The sequence below is a fragment of the Cibotium barometz genome, chromosome 32 (assembly GCF_041138505.1).
Source record: "Cibotium barometz isolate CiBa-2024 chromosome 32, ASM4113850v1, whole genome shotgun sequence".
Lineage (NCBI taxonomy): Eukaryota > Viridiplantae > Streptophyta > Polypodiopsida > Cyatheales > Cibotiaceae > Cibotium > Cibotium barometz.
In genome coordinates, this window is record NC_141077.1 from 25,665,738 (window position 1) to 25,683,687 (window position 17,950).

At 39.0% G+C, this 17,950-nt stretch overlaps 2 protein-coding genes across 7 annotated transcripts in view; one reads left to right on the top strand and one right to left on the bottom strand.

The window, feature by feature from the left end:
- Positions 1-239: 239 nt before the first annotated feature.
- Positions 240-1,652, top strand: LOC147620016 (RING-H2 finger protein ATL2-like). Its single transcript, XM_086772680.1, has one exon. The coding sequence runs from the start codon at positions 390-392 to the stop codon at positions 1,299-1,301; it is 912 nt and encodes a 303-aa protein (XP_086628806.1). The 5' UTR covers positions 240-389; the 3' UTR covers positions 1,302-1,652.
- Positions 1,653-12,788: 11,136 nt separating this feature from the next.
- EMB2757 (Transducin/WD40 repeat-like superfamily protein) overlaps positions 12,789-17,950 on the bottom strand; it is a 121,403-nt gene continuing 116,241 nt past the window's right edge. For 5 of the 6 annotated variants that reach the window (XM_086772149.1, XM_086772146.1, XM_086772148.1 and 2 more), the window contains one exon: positions 12,789-13,428. In XM_086772149.1, coding sequence (XP_086628275.1) covers positions 13,312-13,428 — 117 coding nt within the window. In that variant the 3' untranslated portion in view covers positions 12,789-13,311. The other variant, XM_086772150.1, reaches the window with a different exon arrangement.

Consider the following 17,950-nt stretch of genomic DNA (forward strand, 5'->3'; position numbering starts at 1 on the left):
TTCCGATAGGGCTCTTGCGCGTGGTCGTGTCAACAAGAGGGTCCCAGTTGGCAGGCCCTTGGCCATGCCTTAGCCAATACCAAAACGGCACGTCAGAAGGCGGAAGGGGGGGGGGGTCTTTGGAAATAAAAATTCAATTAAAATGAAGATGGCAGCGTACGCCACACGCCACACGTTTATTTAGAGAGAGAGAGAGTCTTGCGTGTGTGTGAGAGAGAAAGAGAGAGAACGTTTCTGTGTGTTGTATCTTGCAGGTGGGCTGGTGTGCGTGCGCGCTCGCTCGCTTGTGCGTCTTTATTTATGAGAGAGAGAGAGTGTCTGTCTCTCCGAGTCTGTGTGTGTGTGTGTGTGAGAGAGTGTGAGAGGGAGAGAGAGAGAGGGGTTTCAATATGTCCTCTCCTCCTCCTCCTCCTCCTCCTCCTCCTTCCAATCCCTCGCCGGCCTTGCAGTACATCCTCCACAGCAAAATCATGGTCTCTGCCATAGTGGTGCTCATCATCGTCATCGTCTTCATCCTCGCCCTCCACGTCTATATCAACTATTTTTGGCCTACCCCGCGCAGACGCCATCGATTCTCCTTCATACCAACAACATCATCATCAGCAATTGGACAGGACCCCTTCCAAGAGGTCGCCACTGGCCTAGACAAATCCATCATCAACTCTCTCCCAACCTTCTCCTTCTCCAACCAAGAGAAATCACGAGACGAGAAAGAAGCCTCGCTGGAATGTGCAGTCTGCCTTTGTGAGTTTCAAGAGGATGAGGAATGCAGATTGCTGCCCAATTGCAAGCACAGCTTCCACACTGATTGCATTGACATGTGGTTCTTTTCACACTCTACATGCCCTCTATGCAGGGCCATGGTGGTCTCACCAACATTGCCCCCTCTTTCACCACCACCACCACCACCACCACCACCACAACAAGGGCAAGGCCACATTGAAATAGATGCCATTCAAGCACAAAATACCTCCTTTCTCAACGACTTGAGATTGATATTGAGCTCACCCCACGAATATTCCTCCACAAGATCCTTGCCCCATCTTGCCATTGACATCCCTAGAAGGAGAGGGGGTTCCAACTTCACTAGCCCCAGAGGCTTGTCCCTCGACTTGTCTAGGTGCTCATCTCCACTCGAACAAGGATGCTCCTCTCCAACTCTGCATGCTCTCAAGTTCCCCTCCGCGGGCCTCGGGATGTCCTTCAAGAGACGACTCGGCCAAGAAAAGAGGGTGCTACCTTCTGATCAAGAGACAAGCGAAACACACCATGATGGAGCAGGATCATCAGTTTGCAATTGAGTATGATTTCACATGTGCCCCCTTTGTTCTGTCATTGGGCCATCTTTATCACCTTCAATGTCAAGAAATCTTGCTTGTCCACCAAGACCCCTAAGGGGTTGTACTATCTTGACTCTCATGCAATCTTGCTCATCCAATTGATAAGGTGCTACATATGATAAGGCATTGCTATCACTACAACACTGTTGGGATGCTGCCATACATGAGGAACCTCCAAGTAAAGATTGGAGCTACATGTGCCATGGCTTGATTTGATGTGTAGCTAGGATGCTATGGCAATAACTATAATATATGATATGTGCCATCAATGCAAACCAAGCTTCCACTTATGGGGATCAAGCTTATTGTGCATGTTTGGATCCACAATAAGGCATGCCATTAACTGAAGTTTTCTTCTTGTTCAACACTCAATGGAGCTTGTGGATTGACCTGCATTAAGCAAGCAAGCAAAAGAGGCTTGAATATTGTAAAGATAAGATATTATTCAAACCGTACATGATGAAATAACCTCAAATTAAGAGGCTTGTATATTGTAAAGACAAGATTATTCAAAGCGTATATAATGAGAGAACGTCAAATTTTAACAAAGCAATTGCAAGTATTGGGACTAAAGCATTTTGCATTCTTATTGAAGAAACATGCTCAACATGTAAAAAGTATGTGAATAAGTTAGTTAATGATATAAGTTTGATAAATGAGAGAAACATAGCATGTAATTGCAATATTCTTAACATTGCCATACATGTATTCATGTCACTCCTTGCACCTCGGATGCATCTATGAGGACTAATAAATAAATAAAATGTTATGAGAATTACTCTTGCTTACTGGGAATTATATTTCTTATTTTATATCGAGGACACCGGTGTGTGCCGTGCCAATTGGTACGTGTAATTTGATATTATGGTTGCCTATATCTCATGACGACGTTGGGATTAATTGATGTATTCAATTAATTGTTTAACTAACGTGGATTGTGTCTATGAGTATAGGTACCGAGATGTGCAGCGGTACCGATTTAGGTGTTGCACTATACGAGGGTACCAATTAAGGCGTCGTATGGATGGTGGATTGAGTGGTGGTGTAAAGATGGGGATCATTTGCTGATCATGTATTAGAATTTTACTAATCATTTATACTCTTTCATATGGCTAGGTTATTTTATGTGTGAGTAGGCACAATATTATTTTATGTGTAAAGGCCCATTAGTATTTATCATTGGGCAAAGATTATGATATGTACAAACCTTGATATGATTATTAATATGTAAAGCAAAACCCAAAAGTGAAAAAGCAAGCCCAAAATTATACGCACAACTATTATTAGCTCCTTGGGCTATTTTTATTGAATACAATTCTAAAAAAATACTCATGTTGTGGAAGTGGGAGCTATACGCTTGAGGGGGGAGATTGCACCCAGTTTTTGTCTCGTGTGGTGATAATATTTCAACTCTATCTCCTGTTGTTATTTTATTTTATGTACAATCTGAATTCAATTTTATGGCTATATTCAAAGTATTTGGAGTTTTGATTAATTTTTCAAAATTATTTCAAGATTGGATGTAAGTGGTATCAGAGCCTAGGGATACTTTGATTTGGAGAATAGGGAGAAACTCACTAAAACTGAAAGGGTAGATTAGTGAAAGAGCGAAGAACCCATGGACAAAAGCATGTGAAATTTATGGAGCTGTTAGATGGAAATTGAGATCAAGGGGTATGGTTGAATGTCAACTTTTAATCAAAACCACCTAGGTGAAACCAAAATTACCTTAAACTACCTTCAAGAATCTTAAACTACCTTAAACTACCTTAAACTACCTTCAAGAATCTTCATTCTCTCTCTAATCCATCTATATATATAAAAAAGTTGAGAAAATCAAAGCCCTATCCTCAGAATTGCTAAGCAATTGGGGAGCTCAAATTCCACAATCGAAGGCGAAGAATTTCTCATAAATGAATTTGGAAAAAAAGCGAGATTAATTGGTTAAATCAAGAGAAGCAAAGGATTTTTTTTAAATTAAATTAATAAAATCCTTATTCTCCCTTCCACCCCTGGTGATAGCGATGACGAATCAGGAGCAACATAAATTTTTTTTCCTTTCCTGGTTCCATAAGAATATGTTTTTTTTTAAATATCCCTTAGAAGAAAAAAGGCCTAAGCTTTGAAGCCTTAAAAACTTAATATCATTTAAATTAGCGATTCGCTTTCCTCCCTACGCGTAGCGTGCGGTCGTGGATTTTCAGTTGTGGAGAAGCTTTAGTTTGAAAAGCTTAAATATATTAGGCTTAAGTTAAGTTTAGCTTTTATTTATTTATTATTTAAAAAAGAAAAGAAAAGAGAAAAGCTTACCTATACTACGGGGCTGGATATTTTTTTAAAAGCTACCATGAAGAGGCTTGGTTTAAAAGCCTTATACCAAGCCTAGTTCATATATATATATATATATATATATATATACATACATACATATATATATATATATATATACATACATACATATATATATATAAGCCTCATGCTCTCTCTTATGGCTTCTACAAGAAATTTTTTATTTAAAAGCTTTAAAAAAAGCCCTTAATTCAAACTTTCGTCAAGATTTAGTTAAGCCTTAGTTTCTTTAAACCAAGTTTTAGTTTAAGCCAAGCTTTAGTTTTCTTTAACCCAAGCTTTACTTTAAGCCTTGTTTCTCTGTTATTTTTTTTGTAAAAACTTAAATATTAAATCTATAATATAGCTATATAATTCATTCTCTAAAGTAGCTAAGTCTAAACCTTGGATATATTGAAGCTTTATATCATAAGGTTAACAATTTATAAGCTTTTCAACTCAACATAAGCTTAAAAGCTTTTGCAAGCTTCAAAAGCCTATCCTCACCTTCACACCTTGCAAAAAGTTTTGGAAGAAGAAAAAGAAAAGAAAAGAAAGTTTTACTTTAAATCTTAGAGCGTAATTAGCCGTGGACATGATTAGGAGGTTTTAGACTAAAAGCTTAAAACCAAGTCTTGTTCTAAGTTTTTAAAAATTGGCAAGGCCATTTTCAAGTTTTATCTTTTTTTTTATTTTATCATCTTTAGGTGTTTTTCAACCGCGTTCAAATCAAGCCAAATTAGTTAAATCTTAAAGCATAGCATAAACAAAGAGTTTAACTTAAATTTATGTTTCTTATTTAGTAAAGTCTCATATTCATTTTTTTTAAAGGTTTCTAGTTCGAAACTTTTATGAGAATAGTGCCTCAATTTTCGATAAAATACCTTTTGTTCACAAATTAATTTGCCATGAATTTGAGACAAAGCTTCTATTATCTTGGCTTAGACTTTATATCGACAATGGCTAATTAGTCTTCGATCTGCCTACTCCTTTTGGCTCTTGGAGACACATCAGGACCACACATTTATCTCTTGGTGGAAAAGCTCATCAACCACGAACCTCCTCCTTGGACTTTCCTCCTTGGATCGGGACCTCTTATTTCATGGACATGTGGAATCGATTGGGATTTGGCTACAAAAGTGACATCATAGCCTTGACCCATAACGCTTACCTAGATGCCTTATCCAAATTACATATTTTATTCTTCTTTAATATGGTGTCCGAAATATGCATCCACATTCCCAATTTCATAGGAGAATTTTCGATAATATCCATTACCCATCTTATGAGTAGTTTTTCCCGTCATCTCTTCAGATTGTATGAACAAGGCTCTTGGCATCCTTCTCCCTAGGCGAAAAATGTGTACAAGTTTATTTTGTTTGACCTAGTTTGAATTACAAACTCTAGAAGATATATTTTTCCATTCTTTATCAATCAAGATTGTTAAAATTGTTGGTAGTCTTTCATTATATTCATGTTTATATTTATGCTTAAATTTTGGATATATTGAAAACTCAATTCTATACATTGTTTATTTATAATCTCACACCCTCTCAATCAACTCAAGGTTAGTATCTACTATCTTTATATTCATAATCAAGTTATCTTTTATTCTTATGGTGTTAAGTTTCTCAAGAATTATGTTTAAAGCACTTTATATTGCCTATCCATGAAAGCATAACGATTGACATCTCTTTGGAGTATTTAAAAATTATTTTTGATAGATAATTTCAACCACACCACAACCATGGAGGTATGTGTTGACTTTATTTCTCAAATGCTTCACATTCGTTTTTGCATTTATTTTATCATTTCTACTATCTAAAGACCTAAAAAGTAAACACTAGTTTACCATACTGAAGAAATATTAAAAAACCATCTTCACTTTTACAATACGATTTCAAAAATAAATTCATTAGATTATCATTCATTTCTCAAGTAAAATTAGATTTTTGCATACATGCTTTTAATATTTTTCTTACTTTAGCTATTAAATAAACAAATTAATGGTAAAAAAAATTTGTGTCGAAATTTAAGTTTCAGAGGGAACTGGCCACTCCGTCTAAAACTTCTATTCTGAAGGAGTGATATGTGGAATTAATCTGGTGGTATGCGCCTTTGTGGTATGGGACACTTAGACTCATTTCACATATGTTCATTTGATTGGTTCATTTCATATTTGCATTATGTGTTGATCTAGTTTTCCACACCAATCATAAATCCATCCTCTCATGGATTTACACAACTGAGGACATTTGCTAAGCAAGAGGAAATGTTATGAGAATGACTCTTGCTTACTGGGAATTATATTTCTTATTTTATATCGGGGATGCCTGTGTGTGCCGTGTTTGTTGGTATGTGTAATTTGATATTATGGTTGCCTATGTCTCACGACGATATTGGGATTAATTGATTCAATTAATTATTTAACTAATGTGGATTGTGTCTATGAGTATGGGTACCGAGATATGCGAGGATACTGATTTAGGTGTGGTACTATATGAGGGCACCGATTGAGGTGTCATATGAAATGAGATGTGCGAGGGTACCAATTGAGGTGTCGTATGAAATGAGATGTGCGAGGGTACCGATTGAGATATACTATATGAGGGTACCGATTGAGGTGTCGTATGGATTGTGGATTGAGTGGTGGCGCGTGAAGATGGAGATCATTTGCTAATCATGTATTAGAATTTCATTAATCGTTTATAGCCTTTCATATGGCTAGGTTATTTTATGTGCGAGTGGGCACAAAATTATTGTATGTGTAAAGGCCATTAGTATTTTTCATTGGGCAAAGGTTTTGATATGTACAAACTTTAGAAACCTTGATATGATTATTAATATGTAAGGAAAAGTCCAAAAGTAGAAAAGCAAGCCCAAAAATTATACGCACAGCTATTATTAGCTAAAGAGTTTTGTATTTGTGAGTTTTGATTAATTCTTCAAAAGTATTTCAAGATCCCGCATCATAAAACAACATAGAAAAGAAAAAAAAGACAACTGATTAGTGCAAATGATAAGGGAAACATTACACCTTTCTTTTTCCTTAATAAGTAACATATTTACAGCATGATGAAATGACAGTCTAGAGATCATGCCTAGATTGCATGTCTCATTTCTCTATTTTACATGTGAGTGAGCTGGTTTGTGTGCGCTCTTACCTTGTGAATTGTCATAACATGGTGCAAGGAACTTAAGAAATCATCTCATATTTGAAATTGTTGCATTCTACCATCGATTGTGGGAGATATATTATTGTTTATGCACTTAAGTAATCAAGAGGATTGTTTTTTATTGTTATCCTCCTAAAGCTTGATTTTAAATTCTAACTAATTATATCAAAATTATTGTTATCCTCCTAAAGCTTGATTTTAAATTCTAACTAATTATATCAAAATAAATCAAGCTCATTATCTTTGACAACATATTAACCTATAAACTCAATTCTTCTTTCATGTTCATGAAATTGATGGTCTAGGCTTCCATGTGTAAAGCCCTAGGCTAGTTTGGAGCATGTTAATAAAAGGAAAAAAGATTGTATTAGGGAGTTTGGGAAAATCCCAAATCCCATTTTTCAAGATAAAAAAATGGGAGTCATGGTGGTAAACCCTTTTAAGATTTTGTCGAAACCCCCTCGTGTATCGTTGGAAAGCTCTTGAAGAGTAGGTTCTAAATCCACATTCTCCAACAACTTTGGAATTGGTCGGCTCAAGATACACCCAAAGAAATATTGAAAAGCAAATTCCCAAAGTAATGGGATTTTTCCAAACTCCCTATTATGGTCTTAAAATGTATTAGACCCTAGATCACGATCTATACCCAAAACAGATATAAACAAGGCATCAACCATTTAATATATCACTCTATACCCAAAGAGAAAGATATCTTAAGCCATGCCCTGTCAGCATTATGTTACCTATAGTGAACCATTAAATCTATCATTAACAAAGATTCTAAAATGCATCTTCTTTTCTTTATCAATTATAAGCTAAAATTGTATTAATAATGATTGTGTGGTGATTGGTGATATTACACTTGACATTTACACCATTCAGCAAATTTATACATTTGCACGTACGCACTCTCTCTCTCTCTCTCTCTCTCTCTCTCTCTCTCTCTCTCTCTCACACACACACACACACACACACACACACACACACACACACACAGCTGATTTCTTATAGCAATTGCATCGAGAAAGTTCCCACTATGGTCAACCATGTCACCCATGATTATTTGACTGAAGCAAATTCCTTCCTAATGATACTTCAAAAGTACATCCACCTCTCCTTTTCTAATGATTAGAGATGCCTAAGCATGTACTTACTAGAGCTCAGACGTCATAGAGATGCATCACTAAGACATTATATTGAGAGGCAACCTCGACATGATACTTTCCATAAGGTCATTACAAATTTCTTGAGTTTGCCATCCATGCATCCACATCAAAACCCACCACCTCCCACACAAGCGGTTCGTTCCTCTACCCATTAGGGGTCCTTGATAAAGTTCAATCTATTTTGCTGGCTAGATGTCCCCAACCTAGAGCATCACGATCACAACCCTCCACCAGACATATGCGGATTCAAGAGGTTCGTTGACACCATGATGTGCTTCCATCACAAATACCAAATATTCTCTTCACTACGAGGAGGGCTTCATTATTAGTTGATTATGGCTAGTTTCTCAAGTACAAGGTCACTTGTTGATATCACATTTGTATACACTAGTCATAGTAGTTCTTTCTTTTCTCTCAGTTACTTTTCCATGGCTCATTATACCCATGGTATCATGGTATCACTTATGGTCACATAGACCCTTGGGGTCTTTTGTAGACATTAATATTAATTTCTTTGTTTATTTCTCTCTCAAGATGAAGTCTAGACACTCATGAAGATGTAAAAAATAGAAACAACTTTGCTATCTATTTCATGAAGATATAAGATAGAAGCAAATTTGGAATCCTAGCTATAGGGGAGGAGGAATACCAGTAGTACAAGTTGTCATTGTTGTAGTAGTCATACACACATGCACATGCACGTGCACACATGCATGTGTGTGTGTGTGTGTGTGTGAGAGAGAGAGAGAGAGAGAGAGAGAGAGAGAGAGAGAGAGAGAGAGAGAGAGAGAGATGTATTAAGTAACACAACTATACAAGAGCCCATGAAACCAAAAACAATTCATACATTGGTAGCATTGTGATATAAGGCATTGAAAAGCATGGTAGAAATGCCATAACTAAAAGGAAACACTAGAATCAACTTACTCTTTCCTATAATGAAGGTGTGTATCATCCATTAGTTGTAGACTCATAGGGTATTATAGTTATCTAACATCTTGTGAAAGTTGCTACAAAAAAACCTAGGCTGGTGGGCAAGTGTGCCTTTGACAATGACAATGGGGGCTCCTCTACAAGGCTTTAAGACTCTTGAGTGCAATGTTTTTGTCTCTTGTAGTGGCTTGAGGCAACTAGCCATTGGGGTGATGATACTCCGCATGTGTGAGGTACAAGCACGGTTCGAAAAGGTGAGATTAAGGAGAACACCCACCTTTGTGCTTCGTATTCACGAATCAAACAAAACTTGGAGAGTATCTCAATCAATGGTATGCCTATGCGTTGCTCTTGGGTTAGTACACATATATTCCACTCGAATGTTTTCAAACTTTACACAATGGTTGGACTCAACTCATTTCCATGCTTGTACCAAGCATATACTAGTACTAAAATCCACGTGAATCCACTAATCTAACATATTTTCTAAGGATTCTTTGACCTTGTCTAAAACAAAATCATGAAATAAGTAAACTTTAGCAATGATTTTGTTTGAGAAAGATTTGACATTTATAAACAAAAATCAAGCTCATTATCTTTAGTAACATTTTAATCTATTAACTCATTATCTTTAGTAACATTTTAATCTATTAACTCAATTCTTCTTTCATGTTCATGAAATTAATGGTCTAGGCTTCCATGTGTAAAGCCCTAGGCTGGTTTGGAGCATGTAAATAAAAGGCTCCCAATTCCCATTTTGCAAGATCAAAAAATGGGAGACATAGTATACCCTTTTAAGATTTTGTTGAAACCCCCTCATATGGGAGATATATCGTTAGCTTTTGAAGAGTAGGATCAAGATACACCAAAAAAGATATTGAAAAGCTAATTCCCAAAGTAATGGGATTTTTCCAAACTCCCTAATATGGTCTTAAAATTTATTAGACCCTAGATCACAATCTATACCCAAAACATATATAAACAAGACATCAACCATTTAATATATCACTCTATACCCAAAGAGAAAGATATCTTAAGCCATGCCCTGCCAACATTATGTTACCTATAGTGAACCATTAAATATATCATTAACAAAGATTCTAAAATATATCTTCTTTTCTTTATCAATTATAAGCTAAAACTGTATCAATAATGCTTGTGTCGTGATTGGTGATATTACACTTGACATTTACACCATTTAGCAAATTTATACATTTGCACGCTCTCTCTCTCTCTCTCTCTCTCTCACACACACACACACACACACACCCACACGCACACACAACTTATTTATTATACCAATTGCATCGAGAAAGTTCTCACTGTGGTCAACTATTTCATCCATGATTATTTGATTGAAGCAAATTCCTTCCTAATGATACTTCAAAAGTACATCCACCTCTCCTTTCTAATGATTAGAGATACCTAAGCATGTACTTACTAGAGATTAGACGTCATAAAGATGCATTATTAAGACATCATATTAAGAGGCAACCTCGACATGATACTTCCCATAAGGCCTGGTATCATGGTAATCGTCTCATAGACCATTGGGGTCTTTTGTAGACATTAGTATTACTTTCTTTGTTTATTTCTCTCTCAAGATAAAGTCTACACTCATGAAGATGTAACAAATAGAAGTAACTTTGCTATCTATTTCATGAAGCTATAAGATAGAAGAAAACTTGGCATCCTAGCTATTGGGGAGGAGGAATACTAGTAGTACAAGTTGTCATTGTTGTAGTAGTTGTAGAAGTTGTGCACACGTGCACGCATGCGTGTGGAGAGAGAGAGAGAGAGAGAGAGAGAGAGAGAGAGAGAGAGAGAGAGATGTATTAAGTAACAAAACTATACAAGAGTCCATGAAACCTAAAACAATTCGTACTTATTGGTAGCATAGCGATATAAGGCATCCAAAAGCATGGTAGAAATGCCATAACTAAAAGGAAACACTAGAATCACCTCACTCTTTCCTACAATGAAGGTGCGTATCATCCATTAGTTGTAGGATCATAGGGTATTGTAGTTATCTAACATCTTGTGGAAAATTGATACGGTTACAAAAAAACCTACGTTGGTGTGTAAGTGTGCCTTTGATATTGATGTCTCAATGGGGGCTCCTCTACAAGGCTGTAAGACTCTTGAGTGCAATGCTTTTCTCTTGTAGTGGCTTGAGGCAACTAGCCATTAGGATGATGATACTCCGCATGTGCGAGGTTCAAGCACGGTTCGAAATGGCGAGATTAAGGAAAACACCCACCTTTGTGCTTCTTATTCACGAATCAAACAAAACTTGGAGAGTATCTCAATCAATGGTATGCCTATGCGTTGGTCTTAGGTTAATACACATATATTCCAATCGAATGTTTTCAAACTTTAAACAATGGTTGGACTCAACTCATTTCCATGCTCGTACAAAGCACATGCTAGTACTAAAATCCACGTGAATCCACTAATCTAACATATTTTCTAAGGATTCTTTGACCTTGTTTAAAACAAAATCATGAAATAAGTAAACTTTAGCAATGATTTTGTTTGAAAAAGATTTGACATTTACAACAAAAGGTATATAGAATTCCTCCACATTAAAGACTTTTGTGTATTATAAAAAGAGACTTGTCTCAATGTCTTTTGGACTGTAGAGACACCCTTCGAACAATATACATACAACTCATAAAACTTTTAAGTTTATGGCATGAAAATTGGTGACTAAATCTTCAAGTATTATTAATTAGTATATAATAATTCTTCAAATATGATATCAATGAAGAGGAGAGGTGGTTGAATAACTTACAAAACTCTTGCAAATACTAGTCATTAAGCTCACTCGCTAGTAACTTCATAAATGCTGAAGGCTCTACTACCATTTCCTCAAAAGCCACTTGGTAGAAAAGATGACGACTTAACCTTTGATTGCTAGTATCAAAGTCAAGTTGAAGACTACTAGTGACCACACCACAACCATCTAGGAAAGAACTCAAGTATGCAACATACTACATTTTAAAAATCTGTTACTCAAGATAATGATTTGTGAGTTGCTCTCAAGGTGCTAAACATGAACGTTGACACCTTCAACTCTCATGCAGATACAGATGAATGGTCACACCTTCAACTCTTACAAGTTCTAGAGGGCATTTTCCTTTACTTTGGTTTGTTCTTTTGGCTAAATATCACATCTTATATTTCACAGCCACTTGCATAAGGCTTGTCCACACATGCTAGCCTTCAAGCCTCAATACTTTGCTTCTACAGTCAAACTTGTTCTTTTGAATGTCAGCTTTGGTTGCAAAGACAATAAGTTTTGGGCTGGACATGTTCATAGGAATAGCTAAGTTTGTGTGCACATGCATGCTTGCATGATAGAGAGTACAAGCACGAGCGCGAGTGCGAGAAAGAAAGAAAAGAGAGAAAAAATTATTAACGTCTTCATAAGAACAAAGGGTCTATGAGACCAACAAAGTAGTACAATATCTCCATGATATATGCTAAGTCAAGGATTTTAAAAAAAGAGACTAGCTATGCAAAAAATGTGTCAATGAGGGGTGCTTACAAGTAGCTCCATGGCTGATACACCATGCCAATGTGTGTGTGTGCGCGCGCGCGCGCGAGAGAGAGAGAGAGAGAGAGAGAGAGAGAGAGAGAGAGAGAGAGAATGTGTTCACAATTCACAAATTAGATGGGATTAAAGATAAGTTTTGGCATCATGTCACTTGCGCCAGGGTGCACTCACTTTTTCAATAGTGGAAAAGATAAAGGCCAACAAGATGTACTACCTTGTGCTAGGGTGTACTCACTATTTCAAGAGTGGATAACAGAAAAGCCAACAAGATGTACTGATTTTTGAATAGTAGATCAAATTACGCATCTTTGTGCATCATGTAGTTTGTAGCCTCGCAACTTACAAATCACTTCCAGAGGCTTTGATTAAGGCAAGAGACAGTTTGCAATATGCATGCCTTGCATGTGCCCACATGTGATGTCACTTCCTCTATAAAATATTTGTTTTTTTTCCTACAATTGATGTTGCCGTGAGCACTGTTCAGTTTGCATGAGCACATCTTTCATACCACCATACAAAAAAGTGCTCAATAATAACCCACAATAATGAGACCATATCCCTCACCATAAGAAGCAAGCACATGCATTCAATACAATGTACAACAATATATACACCAATGGAAATTTCAGGTTATTTTCTAAACTTAGCAAAAACCAAAGTGTAATATTGACTCCATGAAAGTACTCTCCCAAGGCTTTAAATCATCAACTCCATCATGCATAGCATAGACTACGTGATATGACATCCCCAGTCACATCATCACTGCACAAGAGTAGGTGCAAATTCAATGGTGGATGTGCATTAGTGCCTTATGATACAATCGATAGGTCTTTCTGTGGTGGATAAAGAGACCATAAAGCAATGGTTCCATCCTTTGAAGCAGAAGTAAGGAGCTTGCAATCATCCGAAAAGTTAACAGCATTGACCTATCAAGCAAAACAAAAACCAAAGTGTAATCTTGACTCCATAAAAGTACTCTCCCAATGCTTGAAGTCATCAACTCCATCATGCATAGCATAGACTACATGATATGACATCCCCAGTCACATCATCAGCGCCCAAGAGTAGGTGCAAATTCAATGGTGGATGTGCATTAGTGCCTTATGATACAATCAATAGGTCTTTCTGTGGTGGATAAAGAGACCATAAATCAATGGTTCCATCCTTTGAAGCAGAAGTAAGGAGCTTGCAATCATCCAAAAAGTTAAGTGCATTGACCTATCAAGCACAACAACTGTTAAAGTACCCAAAAAAAATATTTTGAGAGATTTTTAACACATCCGTAAGCTGGCCCTCCCCACAACTGCCCCCCCAAGTTTTCAAAGCCATAACCACTGTGACACACGGATGGCAGCAAGTAAATGCAAGGTTGTCACCTCATGGAACTATTGTAACTCATTTTGGTTGTGTAGACTCTTCAGGTCTTTCGTAGACGTATGATATAACTCTCTCTCTCTCTCTCTCTCTCTCGTATGTAATCTCATCATGACTTGTGCGGCGGTTGGTTCGTGATCTTGCCCTGTGGCTAGGTTTTGGAGTTTTATTTTCATATTCTTGGAACGTAGCTGAGGGAGACCTCTCGGCCATACTCATTAGCCCCATGCTTGATATTTTGGAGAGTGGTATGCCATCTAATGGGGACTAGTGCTCCTCTCATGTTTCATGTTCCTGGTATTCCATGATGAGATTTCCATGGACAGTTTTGTATTACTTTAGTGAGATAGTTTTGTTCTGTTTCTATTTCATTTTCCGTTCCACGATGAGATATGCCATGGACATTATTGTATAACTTTGGTCTCATAGGCCCATTGGGTCTTTAGTGGACGTTTAATACATCTTTCTTTCTTTCTTTCTCTCTCTCTCTCTCTCTCTCTCTCTCTCTACACTGTTTGTATTGTATGTTGACTCTATTGACAAATGGCTAGCTCAAACTGTGGTGCCTATCCTCCTATATGCAAATGATGACATAGTCCAAATTCAGCAGAGGGACTACACAGAGGCACCTTGACACCACTTGGACATCCATCACAGATTTCATTGGGCATCACCAGGTTATTGTGGTACCATATACTCAGCCTAGGCACAGACTCCACAGACGAGACACTTGAGCTCACCATGAGAGTGCTGTGCGACTTAGGATTCACTAGTGCTGGAGTCATCAGAGATCGGACACTGACCCTTCAGAGAGCCCGACGCCCCCATCCCCTGAGATTTTGTCCTTCCACCTTCGCCTTCGCGGCCCTGGCCAAGAGTACCCTGTCAGCAGAGCCCGATCATGATTTCGGAGGCACGGGCTTTCTTCGTCTGATGGAGCCATGCTTTCTCTCCAGATGCAGACCCTTTGGTCGAAGTCACTGGCCCCGCACCTCCCCCTACAGAACCTCACCCTCAGGAGGAGTGGGAGCAGGAGTACCAACCTGTTGGCAGCTGAGGTGAGGGATAGCATCAGGGACAGCGCTTGCTCCACCACTGCGGAGATGCCCCCTAGGCGAGGCAACAGTCACATCAGAGAACCATTACGAAGCGTTAGCCTCTGAGAGCCGCTCCAGTATCCGGTTCCCCATCACCAGGCGCCCCCTCAGGGGCCATGGCCCCTACACTGCTTGATGAGCCGGCCCTCGAAGCCCGGCCCCAGCACACCCCCCTCCCCCCCCTTCCCTTCTTCTGGAGCAGATCCAGCCTCGTGTCAAATCCCCACGGATCTTCCCTCGTGATCGATCTTGGTTCGAAACTCGAATCCTGCAAACAAACGAACAACAAACAAGCATGGGGGTGCAAGCCTGACTCACCTCCCAACCATGACAGCCGTGGGCAAGCCCACAGTCTTGGCTGTCCCCACCGAGCCACGAGCTAAGCTAACTAGGTTGACGTACCGACCAATCTCCTCCACGCGACGTCCCATACCGCCGCGAAGCTGCCCTCGCGGGCCTCGAGATTGCTGCCGGCCTCGGCTGCATAAAGCAGGTGCACGTCTGCACTAGATCCAGGCTCCAAGACCATAGAGCTCTCACAAACTCGCGAGACTCTCTATATCCAATAACTAACCTTGGCCACCCTTTTATAGGCTCTTGGGCGGTCATCGGGCGTCCACACTTGGCCGCCCGCCCGTCCATACTTGGGTGCCCGCCCGTTAGTATTTCCCTAACTCAGCTCGTCAATCAGCCTGCCTAGTTCCAAGCTTCCCCAAGCCTCGAAACTAGTCTTGCATGCGTATAGCACACGGTAGATACGCACTGTGCACATGACATACTCCCCTTCCTTTAAGAGCTCACTCCTGAGCTCACTAGAAAGCCAGGGTAATCTCTCTGAAGAGAAGTCAATGTCTCCCATGTAGCGTCCTCCTCAACACGATCCTTCCACTTGATCTTGTATTCCGTGATAAGCGTATGACGCAATCTTCGTTCACGAAAGCCAAGAATCTTTTCAGGTTCGTGCGGAACAAATGTCATGTCCTGGACATCTATAATTTCTTGAGGAGTAACTAACTGATCTGCTCCACCCAGTACTTCCTTAAGTCTACTGACATGAAATACAGGATGAACTTTCACATGAGAAGGCAAATCCAATTCATATGCAACTGAACCAATCCGTCGTGTAACACGAAATGGTCCACAGTATCTAGGGGATAATTTCGAAGATCTACCTGTCCGTAAAGTCTCGGAATCTTTCGGAACTCGCAAATACACCATCGTTCCTTCAGAGAACTCTCTAGGTGAACGATGTCTATTAGAATAAAACCTGTCTCGGTCTTGAGCACTTCTAATAGATTCCTTCGCAACTTGTAACATTTCCTGCATATCTTGCAAAAAATTACGTGCTGCATCATGCTGAAGTCCTGAGAATCCTACTGTAACAGGTGATCTTGATTGAAAACCGTACATAAGCATGAAAGGACTAAACCCTGTACTCGTATGCTTAGTACTGTTATAAGCAAATTCTAACATAGGAAGATAATCCTCCCATGAACTTTGTCTTTTGGATACATATGCTCGAAGCATATCCTCCAAAATCTGATTCACTCTTTCAGTCTGGCCATCAGATTGAGGATGATCTGAGGAACTCAAATTCAAAGTTGTTTCCAACTTCTCGAAAACAAGTTTCCAAAAGTCACTCGTAAACTTAGAGTCCCTATCACTGACTATGTCCTACGGTAACCCGTACAGTCTAAACAATTGCTCGATAAACTGCCGAGCTAATTGCGTAGCTGTAATAGTCTTCCGGGTCGGTAAAAATCTAGCCATCTTTGTCAAGCGATCTACCACAACCCAAATAGAATCGTGGCCTTGATGTGTTCTTGGCAATCCGGTAATAAAATCCATGGAAATACTTTCCCACTTATTACCTGGGATTTGCAAAGGATGCAACAACCCAGCCTGTCTAAAGCGTTCAGCTTTATTTGCCTGACAAATCTGACACTTGAGAACATAATCTTCTACATACCCTTTCATCTTCGGCCAATAAAAAGTGTGTTTCACTAATGATAGTGTCCTATGTACCCCAGGGTGTCCAGCAGAAGGTGCGTCATGGCACTCCTTCAGAATCTTGGACCTAATGTCCGGGATCTGTGGTACACAAATTTTGTCATTACGGAATAGTAAACCATTCCGAATCATCCACTGACCTCCTGCAGCCAGTCCTGCAAAGCCCTCTCAATGACTGAAATAAGTCAGTAGAAATCTCCGTGAACGACAAAGTATTCACCTCTCTAATCCGACTAAGTGCATCTGCAATATTATTCATGGACCCTTTCCGATACCGGATCTCAAAATCAAAATCTTGCATTAACTCTGCCCAACGAGCTTTCCTGCCTCTCAAATTATCCGCATCACACACATACTTGATTGACTGATGATCAGTCAATACCACAAACTTGGAGCCATATAAATAATGTCTCCAAACCTTGAGAGCATGAATCACAGCATAAAGCTCCTTCTCAAGGGTTGGCCAACGAGATTGAGTGTCGTCTAGCTTTTTACTTTCAAAAGCAACCGGTCTACCATCTTGAAATAAAGCAGCCCCGATAGCATAGTCATTGGCATCAGTTTCAAGAACATAAGGCCGATTAGGATCAGGCAATGCTAAGATAGGTGCTTCCTTGACTTTATCTTTCAAAAGTCTGAAGGCCATATCCAAATCGTTATTCCAAGTGATAGGCTAATTGGACTTACGTCCACAACCTTTCAATAAGTCGGTCATCGGTAGTGTGAGCTGAGAGTACTCCCGTACAGATTTCCTAAGAAAAACAACAAAACCGAGAAAAGAACGAAGTTGTTTCACTGTTCGCGGTATAGGCCAGTCCAAAACCTTCTGAACTCGGTCATAGTCAATGCTCAATCCATCTCTAGTGATCTTGTGTCCCAAGTAAATGATGTCGGTCATAAAGAACTCACATTTACTGAATTTAGCATATAGTCGATTCTGTCTTAAAAGAGATAAGACAATCGTGAG